Source organism: Pipistrellus kuhlii, unplaced genomic scaffold (genome assembly GCF_014108245.1).
Source record: "Pipistrellus kuhlii isolate mPipKuh1 unplaced genomic scaffold, mPipKuh1.p scaffold_m20_p_2, whole genome shotgun sequence".
Classification (NCBI taxonomy): Eukaryota; Metazoa; Chordata; class Mammalia; order Chiroptera; family Vespertilionidae; genus Pipistrellus; species Pipistrellus kuhlii.
The window spans coordinates 49,092,084-49,108,734 of NW_023425515.1; the positions used below are offsets into that span (position 1 = coordinate 49,092,084).

The 16,651-nt window shown below is 41.1% G+C and overlaps 1 protein-coding gene across 14 annotated transcripts in view; it reads right to left on the reverse strand.

The window, feature by feature from the left end:
- Positions 1–5,320: 5,320 nt before the first annotated feature.
- The window catches only part of KALRN (kalirin RhoGEF kinase), a 640,493-nt gene continuing 629,162 nt past the window's right edge, over positions 5,321–16,651 (reverse strand). For 13 of the 14 annotated variants that reach the window (XM_036447859.2, XM_036447857.2, XM_036447855.2 and 10 more), the window contains 3 exons: positions 8,545–8,745; positions 8,037–8,175; positions 5,321–7,475 (listed from right to left, as the gene is read on the reverse strand). In XM_036447859.2, coding sequence (XP_036303752.1) covers positions 6,930–7,475; positions 8,037–8,175; positions 8,545–8,745 — 886 coding nt within the window. In that variant the 3' untranslated portion in view covers positions 5,321–6,929. The remainder of the gene's footprint in view (positions 7,476–8,036; positions 8,176–8,544; positions 8,746–16,651) is intronic. The other variant, XM_036447881.2, reaches the window with a different exon arrangement.

Here is a 16,651-nt window from a genome sequence, read left to right on the forward strand (position 1 = left end):
CAAAAATATATTTAAATATATATAAAAATTTAAAAATGCCTAGAATACTTCTCTAGGCTACAAAATTGTTACTTTCTTTCCAAAATCCTGGACAAAAGTGTTGTAATATTTTTACCTTGTCAGAGGCTTTCATATATTTGGGGAAAGAAAATTACTTTTTTGAACAAAGGTTTTAATTAGAAAACAAAAAGGCCACCAGAAATAATCATCTTTAGTATAGTATATTTATAGGCATGATAACTTGTGAGATGTACATTTTGAAGTTTCAATCCATAACTTATAACATTTACTATAGTAATGACAAGACAGCAGGTCATCACTTTACAACATTACACGAGTGAATTTGACTTACAAATAAAATATTTACAACTTACATTTACAAAACGACGTTGTGTGCATACAAAATGAATAACTGCAGAAAATTAAAAAAAAATAATAAGACAACTAAAACCCAGAAGATACACTTAAGGCAGACCAGCAAGACACTGAAATAATTAAGGCTGTGGAATTCTTCTGCACCTTGAAAATATAGAGCTATTTATCAATACTGTGGAGTGATTTTTAAACCAATTATTAACAAGCCTGATGAAAGTATGAACTTATATGTATATGTGTAATGGTCCTTATGGGGAAACCTGTCCACTTATGGAGAAGGCCCTTTATCTGAATAGCCAGAGAAGCTACCCCAAATTCTCAAAAGACTTGGTGGGGCGGGAGTCACTCAAAACCAAGAGGTACCAGTGCAGTTAACCAACTGTTAATAATTCAAATATAAAGGTACTTCTGACTCTAAATAAGCATACTATCCTAAACAATGGCCCTATGATGCTTCAGGCTTTGTTGATTTGGTTTTGTAGAATTCAACACTGCGAATAATTCCTAATTGAGTAGAATCTAACTCTACCCACCAGCCCTAATGATTTTGAATGGTCCTCAGTTGTTTTCCAATAGAAAAACTGACCCACCTGGGCTGTCTTCAAATGGATAGATTTCTGCATATGAGCAATAACATATACATATATACTATACACTATATACATGTACAGATGTACATATATCTATATTTTCTAACAGTTTGCACTTTGAACATTACTGTTCTCTGACTAGGATCTCACTCTGAAGAGGATGTTTAGTTTTTTCACAGTCTTCACGTTTGTCTTAACTACAGTTTTACTCACCTTCCCCATAGAGTAGGCTGAAGTTTGGCAGAAACAGAGATAAAAGCACCAGGATAAGAAAAAAAAAAAAAATCAAACATAGAGATGACAGATATGGCTTAAGTTAGTGAGAGAATATGTATGTTTGTTAACTTCAAATTCATAACCACAGTCCTTGAGATCATGGTAGCAATCTCCATAGTATTCCTGGATATGGGTTCCTTTCTTGATAGAAGTCAGGCATGATGGAACTCTTATTCTAGCCATTCTTGGGCTAGCAGTTAGATTGCTTAAATTAAGCCTCCAGAGTTGGGACTCCAATAATTTTATTTGCATGTTTTTCCATCACCCTCCATTTTCTCAGCCATTATCACTATCCAAAATAAGTTATGTGAATAAACAGTTAATCTTGAACATTTGGATAGAAATTAAATCTGACTACAGTTTAGAATCTCCCAGCAAACAGGCTGACAGGGAAATGCAATAGCCTGTATTATTGCAGGCTTTCCCACAAGTATCTCTTAAAGATGAAAATTTGCCTGAGAGTAATTGCTTTTTAACTTCTACATATATTAAAAGTGACGGTCCTGATTGATTTGGCTTAATTGATAGAGTGTTGGCCTGTGGACTGGAGGTCCAGGGTTTGATTCAAGTCAAGGGCACATGCCTAGGTTTCAGGCTCCGTCCCCAGTGAGGGGTGTGCAGGAGGCAGCCCATCAATGATTTTCTCTCATCATTGATGTTTCTATTTCTCTCTCTCTCACTCTCCCGCTCTCGCTCTCTCCCTTTCCTTTCCTCTCTGAAATCAATAAAAATATATTTTTAAAAAGTGTTGAAGAAAATAAGGCCTCTGATACCTCTGTGTTCTATTTCTGTATAGGTTTCTCACATGAATATTTTATAAATGTGTAGTCTGTGAACAAAATTCAGTGCCTTTTAATCCTCTAAAGTTAATGAAACAACCGGAGCCTTAGAGTTTTTAGAAAATGAATACAAACATAGTAGCTTCCCTTAGTGGAGTATGTGAAAACCTTATCTTTCTTAACCTTGCCCCATTTTACTCAAATGATCCCGAGATTTTAAATAGTTAAGAAAAACCATGATACAAATGAATCCACTGAAAGCTCACATACTGGGTTTGCCTAGCCTGGACTCCACAGGGATGCTACATGAGAGAGCAAGAAATAGGTCAACATTCCCCCAAACTGAGCAAGGGGTGGTATTTGCACATTTGCCCTGTGAAGACCCCTTATGTGTGACATATTCCGTCCTCTATCAAATTCATGGGGCAAAGTTTTCGTTAATATACAAAATAATCTCCATCTGATTTATAATATATTTGCTCCCTTATATTCTCACAGATCTAAATTTCCATGCTCTTTCACATAAGAAAAAAGTGATGACTAACTTATGGGCACCAAATCACAAAGACTGTGAGAAAGAAAATATACTTCTGGAAAACTAATTATCTGAAAAGAAGAAAAGAAGAAGAAGAAGAAGAAGAAGAAGAAGAAGAAGAAGAAGAAGAAGGAGGAGGAGGAGGAGGAGGAGGAGGAGGAGGAGGAGGAGAAGATGATTTAAGATTTTCAGTTTTTCAACAGTTTTATTCATTTCTACACCTGTGCATTTGACTGGCTTCTGTAGCAGATGACAGTGAGACTCTGAGGAGTGAATTGTAAGATCAGACAATATTTTATTCTCACTTCTGCCCTCCTAGTGAGGAAAGTGGCTGTTTGGGGTCTTCTCTGCCAGTTTTTTCAGAGTGCAAAGCTCTCTGAGAAGAGAGAGAGGCCATTGCTTTGGAGGGCATCTTCCTCGTTGTGTCTGCCATAAGAAATGCTGAAGAAAACAGCTGATTGACATGAGACTTCAATCAGCTCTTTCTAACCTTTTTCTGTAGACCAGCTTTTAAATGATCAAAACTATAGGCCAAGACCAAATAACATATAGACAAAGAGCACTTAGTACTTCCAATTAAAATCAATTGATGAAATTTAACCTCATGAGTTTGCAAACGGTATCTAAAGACATGAATATTGAAAAATTGGAATGTTCAAAGTTCCTATCAATAAAATTCTTAGCACTGGCAGTGTGTAGCACTTAAAAAAAAAAAAAGTATTTTCTAGACATCCCAACTAAGGTATTCTTCCAACATCCCTATGAAATTAACATCTACCCTCTTTCCCCCTAACTTTCTAACCATGGGGACATTTTTGGGCCAAATAAAAACAGACTTTCTATAAGAAAGGATGAATCAGGAAAAGCTGAGGTTGAAACTCAAGAATTCCTAGGCTCACCCTATATTCAGATGTTTTCATTTAAAAGGTATTATAAAATGAAGAAAAAAATGCTGCAATATCAGTCACTCTAAATACAATGAACTTCTTTATCTCCCTTCCTCCCCTCTGAAAGGCACTACCATTATAAAGGCTTTGTGAGTCACAAAGCAGTGAAACCAGCTTTTCCCCTGCCTCCTCCTCTCCCCCTACAGTGATATGGCTGTGAGAGACCTGAAGGACACTGCCAACACCACACTTAAAAAAAAAAAAATGTTCCCACATTTGGCTGTAAGTGGATATAAATCTTTTTAATTTGAAACAACTGTAAAAGATGCAGTAAATCATTATGCCTTTTAAAAATTATTCTGAGTTGTCCCTGCTCTTTCCCTTTTTTCTCCATCCCACCTTGACAAAACAAAATAAACAAAAAAAACAAACAAACCCAACCCTATGCAATGAATATAAGCCAAGCAAGAAGCCTGTGCCTTTAACCAACATTTATATTTTCCCCAGCTCAACTAGAAGTTCACTTTCACTAATTCCTCCTTAAGTTTTGATTTCAATAGCCACTGTCTTAGAGAAGTGGACTAATTAGAGAAATGGACTATTTTCTCTCCTTTCCACTCTTCTGTTCTCCAAAGGACTAACTAAATTCACCTCCCAAAACAGGTACAAGAAGGTGATCCCTGGCCCCTCGTCTCTCACCTAAGGTCCATTTCCCAGTCCTGTTCTGGGACTCCTTGTTACTTCCAACTTGCTTTGGAGAATTCTTGATCCAGGATCAAGAATACTACTTCTCATGCCTGTTGTCCTCTCCCTTCCGCCCCCTCCCTTCCCCAATTTCATAGGGATGTTGGAAGAATACCTTAGTTGGGATGTCTAGAAAATACTTTTTTTTTTTAAAGTGCTATGGCTGCGAGGAACCAGAAACTTTGCAGACACGGAGCGTCCCTGTTAGTTTCCTTCAGTTGCCAAACTAGGGAAACTAGACCCTCTTTCTCCTGGGGCTGCTATTAAATGGATTCTACTCTAATGATTGTACTTTGGCTCCAGTTAACAAAATCATACTCCTTCTCATGCCTGTGTCCTCTCCCTTCCGCCCCCTCCCTTCCCCAAGTGTCCTTGGGGAGGGGGAACTCCATGCAATTTCATGTCTGAGTCCTCCCCACCCTGCTGTAAAAGCTGATGCAAAAGCTTTGGCTCTAACATCCTGTCAACCGCCCTCCCTACAGCCCGATTCCACTGATGCTCTTCTGTGCAGCCCGTGCACCATGGTCCTGGGCCCTGCCCTTCTGAAGCAGAAATTCAGCCTGTCTCCTGCTTGGTCATCCACACACAGAACGACTCAGCAGGGGTCCTTTCATCACCATCCATGGTGGATGGAACAGAACTTGCCAGGCCATACTGTATGGATATTTGGAATCCCCAGTGCCTGCACTCTACCTCGTAATGAGCGCAGGAACCAGGCTTTCTTCTTTTATGCTATGTCTCATAATACAGACAGGTCTACGGAAAGAGTTTTCGGTAAATTGTTTTACATTTTAAAATATCATGTCCTATAGCATTTGTATATACATTCGTTTCTAAATGAAGACTATGGCGGGTTCATCAAGGGAGCACTCTGAGGAAGGGACCCTTGACGGCCCAGGCCATTCAAAAACTAGGAAACAAACACAGTCAGAGTCAGTTTCCACATATTTGGTTAATCCTGAAAACACGTAGTGCTATCTAGTCTTATTGCTTATACGTTCTACTCATTTATTAATTTATAATCTTGGATGGGATGAAGTGGAGGGTAGATGAGGAAGTTGACTTTGAAATCAGGAGAAAGGAATGAGGAGTATTTTTAATTCTACCTTTCCACTGGGCAGATCAGTGTTTTTGTATATGAAAGTTGAGGCTTATGTCCACCCTTCTTTTTCACTTAGATAGATTTGTAATTCTATTTATGCTTCGTCAGTTCCCCGCTTGTACTTCTGAGCTGCATGATTTCAGTGTTCTCAATCCTACTCTAGGACAGACGCAATGGCATTAAACGTGACTTGGACAGATATGTGACTTAAATATTTAAAGTATTGTTTCCATAACCACCAGTTTCAAAATATGTTCTAGAAAACAAAGAGTGGATCATGTACAAACACAAAAACAAAAACAAAAAATAGAAGGAAACAAAACATGAAATGCCCAGGTTTAATTGTTTTCCCACTAGCAGAACACAGGGCAGTTAATAGTCATCTGATGCGGAGAATATACACCAGAAAGTAGCATCGGCCTCAAAGTGCAATTAGTCCTTTTAGTCTCAGGAAATACTGGCGGCTGAGTGGTGGTAGGTATTGCAATCCCAGTTAAAACGCAATGCTCTATTAGGGTGATGTTTCGGGTTTTAGTCCATGGCTTCAAAAAGGACTTGGGACCAGGCCTTTGCCAGGCCTATATATGGCTGCTTCCTTTTGGTGAGCACTCCTTGGCTTCCACCAGGGGTAGGAAGTCAAGTAGGCCAGCATTCTACAGTTGTAGAGGTCAGCAGAAAGTGGTACAGAGTTCAGAGAAACTGTAGGAAAGGTTTCTATTTGCCCTTTTGTATGAACCTGTTACATTCGCTATCAATCCCAAACCAAGTGTAGACGTAAAAATAGCCCACAACTCTGACTGATTTTCCGGCAGGCTTTCCCACCAGATGGACTCTGAGCTGCCAGTGAATTGGGGAGTCGCATTTCCTATACAGAACCTACGTGAGTCAAGTGCCTGTGACTGAGAGGAGGTGTTCGCACCCACAGATGGCAAAGGGGTCACTGCTTTCTCTGAACGCACAGGTTCTGGTAAAAGATTTCTATACAAGATGTATAAAATGCTCTAAAAAAGTCGTCATCTAATTGTGCTTAGTCAAAACAATGTTAATGCTTCGGTAAAGAAATCACTGTCCTAACTGGAGCACTCCAAGTTACTTGTGATGACTTCATATATCTCTATAGTATAAAACTCTGAATTTGGAACGGGATATAGTTCCCTGTATGTGTCGATGGACTCTATGAAGAAACTATTGTATATCTAAGGAATCTAAACTGCACTGGTCGGCATACATGACATCTCTGTTACACAGAACTTTCTGCTTGAAATTTCAGCCAAGGCAGAAACCCTTTTCACTCACTACGGTGAGCTGAAGTTTTGCCTCACGACCCACTCTCTTTGGAATGCACAATGAATATTCTGCAACAGCTCATAGTCTCGTCCTCCCTGCCCCTCTTTGTTATCCTCCCTGTGATTTCCTCCTTTGTCTCTTCTAAATGAATGGCCTTCTGGAAAGCCCTGGATGTGGGGTGATTTTCCTGCTGCTCAGACCCTGAATCACCACTGATGAGGGACCCTCTCTCAATCCAGAGAACAGGCATGGAGTGAAAATGAGGAACAGGATTATTTACAGCACATTCAGTCTTGCTTTGGTTCACACTGCGCTTCCATGTGGAACCTCCGGGGCGTGGGGGACGTGACTTGGCTACGTCCCTCGGTTGGCCCTGTTGACGATGTAGCTCTTGACGTTGGGGACGGGCCGCACGTCGTTCTGGTGCCTGCGGCGCTCGATGAAGCAGGCCAGGCGGGACGTGTCCAGCGGGACCTTGGAGTAGCTGCCGTTGTGGGGCTGCAGCCACGGGTGCTGCAGGCAGGTGGCCGCCGTGGGTCGCCGCCGGAAGTCCTCCTGCAGGATCACGTTGATGAAGTCCCTGGCGGCATTGCTCACGCCGCAGAAGTACTCGTGCGGGAAGCTGAAGTCCACCCGGCACACGTTGATGCACGTCTCTTCTTTGCTCTCGTCCAGGAATGGGGAGACCCCGCTCAGCATGACGTACGTCAGGACCCCGATGCTCCAGATGTCGGTGCCCAGGGACACGGGGATGCCCTGGATCACCTCCGGGGCGGCAAACTCGGGGTTGCCCAGCAGGTGGTGGATGTGGAAGTGACCTGAGATCTGGACAGCATCCTCCAGGTCGATGAGCTTCACTCGAGGCACTGGGATCCGCAGGTCAATGAGCAGGTTTTCAGGCTGAGGAGTGAGTTGCACGGAGACAGGGGAAAAGAGAAGGCAAGTTCAGCTCTCTGTGTGACTATTAGCGGGACTCCATTAGTTCCAGCACAGTTCTGCTAGATTTTGGTAAAGCCTGTAGTGTAGGGGACATTTCCTCTGCAAAGCATATGGGAGGCTTCAAACTAAGCTTAACTGGGGTTGGGAGGTACTTCCAAGAAGTCCTTGGACTTGGAAAATCATGTTTTCATACTACCCCTTCCTTTTGCAGCGAATCAAGTGAAGAGTAATTTATTCATTTTGGAGAACAGGGGCTTTTTAAGCACCCTGGAAAGGCTGACATTTATTGGCTTCCTTCTATACAGTTAGAAGTAGTGATTAAAGCTTGCCTACCTTCTCTCACCCCAAATGCCATGGTGAACTCACGAAAACACTTTTGTGTGACCACCTCGTTTCTGTTTAATATTCAAAAGGGTTCTAATCTAAGTAAATAAACACGAATTAGAATTGACATCCCTCAAGGATCACAACTGGCAGGTTGGACTTGGTCACCTCCCTGCAAGGGTGACTGTTTCTCATTACCTTGATGTCCAAATGGGCCACCCTGCAGTTGTGAAGGTACTGCAGCGCTTCCATGATGTCTCGGATGTAGAAGGCTACCTTTTCTTCCATCAGCTCGTCATGATTCATAAGATAGTCTAGGAGCCGGCCGTCATCCATCCTGAAAGTAGGGGGAAGCGGCAAAGGAAATATGTTTGTAAAGAAACAAAGGAATAACACACATACAAATCTGTAAGATCTTTCCTACCCCCTGTTAGAGAGATGGAAGTGGTCATACAGGCATATTTTATCCAGAGCCCTGAGTTTAGTTAGTCAGAACTGAAACAAACAAACAAACAAACAAACAAATAAGCAAACAAGTAAATAAAATTTTCTAATCTAAAAAATGGGATAACATTTTTATAAACTGGAGGACAGAGTGCATGTGACACAGGACACTTTGTCAACTAAGACGCTGTATTAAAGATAACTGCCAGTAAGTAACCCAAACCGCTGGGGACCGCCTTGAAGAGATGACACCTGTACTTACAGTTCCAAAATCAGGATGTAGGACGTGGGAGACTCATAGGTGTCGTGGAGAGTGATGTACTGTGGGTGCTGCAGATGCTGGAGTAGGGCGGCCTCATGGGCAGCCTGCTCCTTCTTCTTCATTTTTTTGCTGACAAATTTCACAGCAACATCTTTGCGGGTAGCTTTGTGGATGCACTTCTTCACAATGGAGAAACGGCCTCTGGAAAACAGAAGGGAGAAAGCATTTTGTCAAGATTCATTCGTCAACTGGGTATTATCTTATTCAAGGAAGTGTGATGTGTTCACTGAAGTGGGTCAGATAGTAACATTTTACTAGGGATTCTGTTTTTCCTATACAGTGGTTGCCCTGCCCCCTTACCCAGGGGAATACATTCCAACACCCTCAGGGAATGCTAAAACTGCAGACCATACTGAACCCTACATACACCATGTTTTTCCTAAACATACTTACATTTTTTATGTAAAGGAAGCACTTCATGGCTTCTCTTTGGTGTGTCTGAATTGCTACCTAGCATCACCACTCTTGAGCTTTGGAGCTATTATAAGTAAAATAAGGGTTACTTGAACACAAACACTGTGATACCACAATAGTTGATCTGATAACTGAGATAATTACTACGTGACAGGAAGCGTACACAGCGTGGAGATGCCGGACAAAGGGGTGATTCATGTATTGGGAGGGATGGATGGGATGGTGGGAGATCTCATCAAGCTACTCTAAACAGAGCATAATTTAAAACTTATAAATTGTTTATTTCTGAAATTTTCCATTTGATATTTTCAGACCACAGTTGACTATGGGTAAATGAAACTGTGGAAAGTGAAACCATGGGTAAGGAAGGACTACTGTATTTTTAATTATAATGTCATTCAGAAACACCATTTTTCCTTTAGATTTCTTTGAGATGCAAAAATATTTTTCCATCATTTTGAACATCAACCACAGGTTCAGTTTTCTTTTATAAACAGAATATCTGATATATATATATATATATAAAAGGCTAACATGCTAAGTGTCCAATTGTCTGACTGGTCTCTATGATGTGCACTGACTACCAGGGGACAGATGCTCAGTGCAGGAGCTGCCATGACACACAACTGGCCATTTACAGAGAAACGATGCGGTGGACCTGGCACCCATAAAGCAACACTCGTCTTCCCCCAAGTGGGACATAGGCCCTGAGGCAACACCCCACCAAATCGCAGCCGATGCAGCTGAGACCCCATGGTGCAAAATGCAGCCCACAGCCCAGCCCAGCCCAGCCTGGAAACAGTCGCTGTGGGCTTCGGGTAATGACATCACATAGCAATGCCCAGCTTCCTCTCCCTAGCGACTAGCCACCTAGCAGTTTCTTCAGCCCAGGAACATGACTTGCTTTATAGCCAGGTGGAAACATTTTGTACTTTAACCAAATATATGTGAAGCATTTTCTTGTGTGCCTCATCTCATTTGATCCCCAAAGAAGTTCTGGAGAAGGTACCTAGGATACTCAGTGAAATCCTATTTTATTTTCATTAGCTAGAAAATAGAGATTTAGAAAGCTTAGAAACTTGGCCTGATTGAAAAGAAGTAAGAAATGGTGGACCTTGAAAATGACTTCAGGTTTTCTCACTGCACACAATATAGTCAAACACTGCTGCAGTTAAATATTTTACCCTTTATTCTCCCTGTGTGATCTACGATAATAATCTGCTTCATATTGATATTTACTGCTGTGTTGCTAACAATTACTTGAAAGAGAAGTGGGGTGCTTCACTGGGCTGGAAAAAATTTAGCTAAATCAGAAAGCAGGTCTAATCAAGCAAGTTTATCTATAATAATAAATGTGTAATATGCTAATTAGATTAGACAGCTAAACAACCTTCCAGATGTCATTTCAGACATCATTCTGATGTCCTTCCGGATGAAGCCATGGTGGCGGGGGCTGAGGGAGAAGTGGTTAGGAGTGATCAGGCAGGCAGGCAGGCAAGTGGTTAGGAGCTGCGGTCCTGGATTGTGAGAGGGATGTCTGACTGCCAGTTTAGGCCTGTGGGATTAGAGGTCCTGGATAATGAGAGGATGCAGGCTGGGCTTAGGGACCCCCCCAATGCACGAATTTTGTGCACCAAGCCTCTAGTCTCTCTCTCTCTCTCTCTCTCTCTCTCTCTCTCTCTCTCTCTCTATATATATATATATATATATATATATATATATATATATATATAAAGCTCTCACTGGCGCCAATCGTATGCATGTATTTTGATCTGTCATTGTCGATCGTGAATTTGGTTGACATGGTTAGTATAGAGAAAGAGCGAATAGCGATATTAAAATATTTATTCTAATTCATTTCCTTTCAGTGTGCACAAATCTATGCACCAGGCCTCTAGTATTTCTATAAAATACAATGACAACAGGAGTAACAATGTTAAAAGAGGAATTCTACTTTTAATCATTTAAAAACATTTAAAAAATATATTTTATTGATTTTGTATAGAGAGAAAGGGAGAGAGATAGAGAGTTAGAAACATCGATGAGAGAGAGTCATTGATTAGTTGCCTCTTGCACACCCCCTACTGGGGATATGCCTGCAACCAAGGTACATGCCCTTGACCAGAATCAAACCCGGGATCTTTCAGTCCCCAAGCCGACACACTATCCATTGAGCCAAACCGGTTTCGGCCATTTAAAAACATTTTAAAGAGGATATTTTTAATTTAATTTTATACTTATTATTTTTAAGTGAAATTTCTAATATACACAACAATAGAAAGGGCACTATAATAGATGTTCTATGCACCTAGCAGCCCACTTCAAAAATTATCAACATTTTGCCAACCTTATTTTGTCTATTCAATTCCTGCCTTCTGCTTTTTTTTTTTTTTAAGTGTTTTAAGCAGACTTCATATAACATGTTATTTCACTCATTAATACTTCAGTTTGCATCTTTAATTGACAAAGACATTTAACAAGTACTGTATATACTGCCGTCTATTTTTACATCTATCAAAACTAACCAGACCTAAAAGAAAGGAAATGTTCCCAGGCGCACCTGTAGCCCTTTGGAGGATAGTAAGAGAGTGAATAGAAAAAGGGGGGTGATCAGCAATGGAAACAAAGAAAGAGAGAATCAAAGAGGTGACAAGCCAGTGCCATCAAGGCTGGTCCATGAGGTGCCCTAACCCATCAATAGAGGAGTGAATTGTCTGAAGAGCAGTTCATTCCCTTAGCTGAAATGGATACATCCGACAGCATGGCCATGACCAAGACTGTCCAACTGACTCCTTGACCTTGCTCTGTGCTCACCAAGCAACTTTCTGACAATAATTGTGGAGTTGTTTTTTTTTTCTATAGATTTTTCCCAAAAAGAGAATGTGCTAATCAATAAAACAAGTATCAGGCAAATATTACCGTATTTTTCGGACCATAAGACGCACTTTTTCCCCCCCAGAAGTGGGGGGAAAAAGTCCCTGTGTCTTATGGTCCAAATATAGCCTACACATATACTTTAAAAAAAAAGTTTTTTTACTTGCCCGGCTCTGTGTGGTCTCTGTGTGCTTGCCCGGCTCTAAAATGGTTCTAAATGCTGCTGTTTACTTTACAGGGTTGATTACATGTGTTTATGACTGTGATGTTGGGTTTTAACGCACATAAAATATTTTAGGACACTATTTGTTTCAGAATCTTTTTTTCTTCATTTCCCTTCTCTAAAAACTGGTGCGTTTTATGGTCCAGAGTGTCTTATGGTCCAAAAAATACGGTAATTGAATGCCTATTATATGCCAGGCATCATTCTTGGCCTGGTGAACAAGTGTTTGGTCAAACTGAAAGTTTCATTTTACATCATATATTAACACATTGTCATTCTGTGAGTTTGAGTATGATAAGGTAGTCCTTCCAGAGGACCCTGAGTGCTGAGGACAGATCACCTGACTTTGTGGCCATGTTGAAGTACTGCTGCCTTCATTTTTGTTTGTGTTGGTCAAAGTTATGCATCCCCACGGTTTACCTTTACAAGGTTTAGCTTTATAAGGTTTGCTATTAAAATCAACAGTGTCCCATCATCCCACAACCTCCGTTTGTCCTCTCCCAGAGTCAGTTTAATATAAAAATTTAATATATGTTAGCCAATTATTTAGTGATTCTGTGACTCTAAATATAGTATGTTTTGAGTGACTACTTGCTTTTTTCAGTTTTAGTTATTATCTGCTGACATCCCACTCTTTCCTCCCTCTGTCTCCACCCCACAGTCGTATGGTCACCCCTCACTGCCCCCCACCTCTCCAGGGCCTGATCACCCCTCACTGCCCCCTGTGGGTCTGGTCACCCCATGCAGTCTGCTGCTCAGTTGTTTGGTTGCCCCTCACTAACCCCCCTTTTGGCCTGGTCATCCCCAACTACCCCATGCCAGTGTGATCACCCCCAACTGCCCCACCCTGCCAGTCTGGTCGTGGGCCTAGTTGCCCTACACAGCCTGCTGCTCAGTCATTTGGTCACCCCGCACTGCCACCCCACACAGCCTGTTCAGTTGTTCTTTCAGTTGTTTCGTATGTGATGGTCACTTAGCCTTTTATATATATAGATTGGATATCAATCTGGTCAAGGCTTAGAAAAAAAAAAAATCAGGGAATTAAAGAATCCATTCAAGCCAAAAGAAACCCAGGAAGACTAGGATTAGAATATCAACCTTTTTAGGAGTGGTCATTGCTCAGTCTTTTTGCCCCCATGCTGATCCTATACAATGGAAAGATGATAGACCTATATGGGTGGATCAGTAGCCATTAACCAAGGAAAAATTAGGTCATATTCATGAATTAATAAGGAACAAGTAGAGGCTGGCCACATAGAGCCTACCAATAATTGTTGGAGTACTCCTATATTGACAATACCTAAGAAGGTGTCAGGAAAGTGGTGATTATTATATAATCTAAGAGCAATTGATGCTGCTGTGCAAACTATGGGAGCTTTTACAACCTGGACTCCCAGTGTCTTCTCAAATACCTCACATTGGTCTCTTATTGTAGAAGATCTCAAGAATTCTTTTTTCACAATTCCCTTGGCACCTCAAGATAAAGATTTGCCTTTTCAGTGTCATCTATTAATAATATAGAGCCTATGAAAAGATATCAATGGAAAGTTTTATCTCAAGGAATGGCCAATAGCCCCACCTTGTGTTAAAAATATTTAGCTCAAGCTATTCAACCTTTAACGGACAAATATTCCCAATATTATATTATCCATTACATGGATGACTTGCTCTTAGCAAGCCCACAGGAGGAGCAGACTTTAGCAATGTTTTTCCAATTAGAAAAGGAACTCTCTAAATGGGGCTTAAGGATTGCTCCAGAAAAGGTACAGAGAGAAACATCCTTCAAATATCTAGGAACCATAATTGAAAACCAATGTATTAGGCCTCAAAAGTAGAAATGTGAAAATATTGCCTTAAGACCTTAAATGACTTTCAAAAATTATTAGGGGGCATTAATTGGTTAAGACCTTATCTAAAAATCTCTATGAGAGAAATGACAAATTTATTCAATATTCTTAGGGATGACTCTAATCTTTCCTCACCCCAAACATTAACAGACGAAGCTAGGAAGGAGTTACTAAGAATTGAGCAGGCAATTTCCTCAGCCCAAGAAGCATGTGCACAGCCTGCATTACCTTTATTAGGACAGATTAATCCTACTGCAAAAAGTCCCATTGGAGTTATTTTCCAAAATAGGAACTCTCCAACTAGTATTGACTGGATCCACCTAGGGCATCAATCCTCTAAAACTGTGGTTACATATATAGGACTCATGGCTCGATTAATATCTCAACTCAGAAAGTGCTGCAGGCAGCTTAGAGGAGAAGAACCCTAATGCATATATCTTCCCCTTACTGGAAAGCAGTTAAAAATGTTATTTCAAACTAATTTAAATTGTGGATATTCAGGGGAACTTAGTTGCCACTTACTAAAAAACAAATTACTATAATCTTTATATTACCCCCTATTATTATACCAAAAAACAGTAGGCAGGAACCTATTCCTGGAGCATAAACTGTTTCTACTGATGATTCATCTAATGGTAAAGCTGCTTGTCATACAATGGACTCAGACCAAGTCATCCACACTAGTCACACTTCTGTGCAAATAATTGAATTAGAAGCTATCAGGATTTCCAAGAGCCTCTTAATATTATTTCTGGTTCTGCCTATGCTGCTGGCCTGGTAAATAGAATTGAGACTGCTCGATTAAAATGGCTCAGTGACCAAAGTCTAATTATACCATTTAAACAGCGAATTGTATGGCAAAGACAATATCCCTTTTATATTACTCATGTCAAGGCTCATACCCCCTGCCTGGTCCTTTAACAAAAGAAAATGCATATGCTGATCAATTAGTTGCCTTATTAAAACAGGCCCCAGAATCTTTTTTTTTTTTTTTAATAAGTTTTTATTGTTCATATTATTACAAATGTTCCTTTTTTCCCCCCCACCAATGCTCTCCTCCACCAGGTTCCCACCCCACCCTCTGCCCTTTCCCCTCTCCCCATTGTCCTCATCCATAGGTGCACAGTTTATGTTCAGTCTCTTCCCACGCCCCCCTCTCCCCTTTCCCCCAAGAATCGTCAGTTCACTCCCCTTCCATACCTCTGATTCTATTATATTCAACAGTTAATATTCATCAGATTTTTTTAATTTCCTTGGTTATTAGATTCACTTGTTGATAGTTACGTATTTGTTGTTCATAATTTTTATCTTTGTTTACTTTCTCTTCTGAAAGAACCCCCTTCAGCAATTCATATAATTCTGGTTTGGCGGTGATGAACTCCTTTAGCTTTTTTTTTATTAGTGAAGCTCTTTATCTGGCCTTCAATTCTGAGTGATAGCTTTGCTGGGTAGATTATTTTTGGCTGTAGGTTCTTGCTATTCATCACCTTGAATATTTCTTGCCATTCCCTTCTGGCCTGCATGGTTTCTGTTGAGAAGTCAGCTGACAATCGTATAGATGCTCCTTTATAGGTTACTTCCTTCTTTGCTCTTGCTTCTTTTAATATTCTCTCTTTGTCTTTTGCTCTTGGAATTTTAATAATGATGTGTCTCGGTGTGGTCCTCTTTGGATTCCTTTTGTTTGGAGTTCTGTGCGCTTCCTGGACTTGTAAGTCTAATTCTTTCACCAGGTGGGGGAAGTTTTCTGTCACTATTTCTTTCAGTATGTTTTCCATATCTTGCTCTCTCTCATCTTCTGGGACCCCCATAATTCTGATGTTGGTTCGCTTGAAGTTGTCCCAGAGGTTTCTTACATTATCTTCAATTTTCTGGATTCTCTTGCCTTCTAGCTTCTGTGGAGGAGTCTCTTCTGGCTCTTTATGTTCCAAATCTTTGACTTGATTCTTACGATCTTCCCTTCTGTTTTTAGGACTCTGTAAAATATTTTTTATTTCAGACAATGTATTCTTTATTTCTTGTTGATCCCTTATCATTTCTTGTTGACTCCTTATTAATTCTAGTTGATCTCTTTTCATATCCTCATAGGCCTTATCCATCTTTTCTAGGAAATTCTTGAAAAACCTTATAAGTGTAGATTTGAACTCTATATCCAGACGCTTTTTGTCCTCCATTTCTTTCGTTTGTGATCTATTTTGTTGTCGCATTTCGCAGTTACAGATGGGACGGGGTTTCAGGGTGGAGCCTGCAGCTTTGGCTTCCGTCAGCCCCGCCCTATTAGGGTCCTTCAGAGCTCGCTGCCGGCGCCTCTGAGAGAAAGGTGCCCTCGATTTTCACCTGCTGCCAAACAGTCTATGCTCTCCCACAATGAGCCCGGTATTGGGGTTCAGTTCAATTGGAAGTGGAGTTTGAGGTGGCGTTCAGAGCAGTCTGGAGCCCCAGTCTCCTTCCCGTCAGGGCAATCCCGCGGCACAGCCGACCGTCCCTTCTCTGCACGCAGTGTGCGCTCCTCCGGGACCTCCTTTTGCCTCTCCCCGGGGTTCTGCCTTACAGCCCGGCTCCCTATGGCTGAGCCTGGGTCCCCAGGGTCTGGCCTAGAACTGGGGTTCAGAGCAGTCGGGGGCCCAGCACAGTCGGAGTTTTGTCTCCTTTCCGCTAGGGAACGCCTGCCAGGCACTCGAGCTCCCTCCTT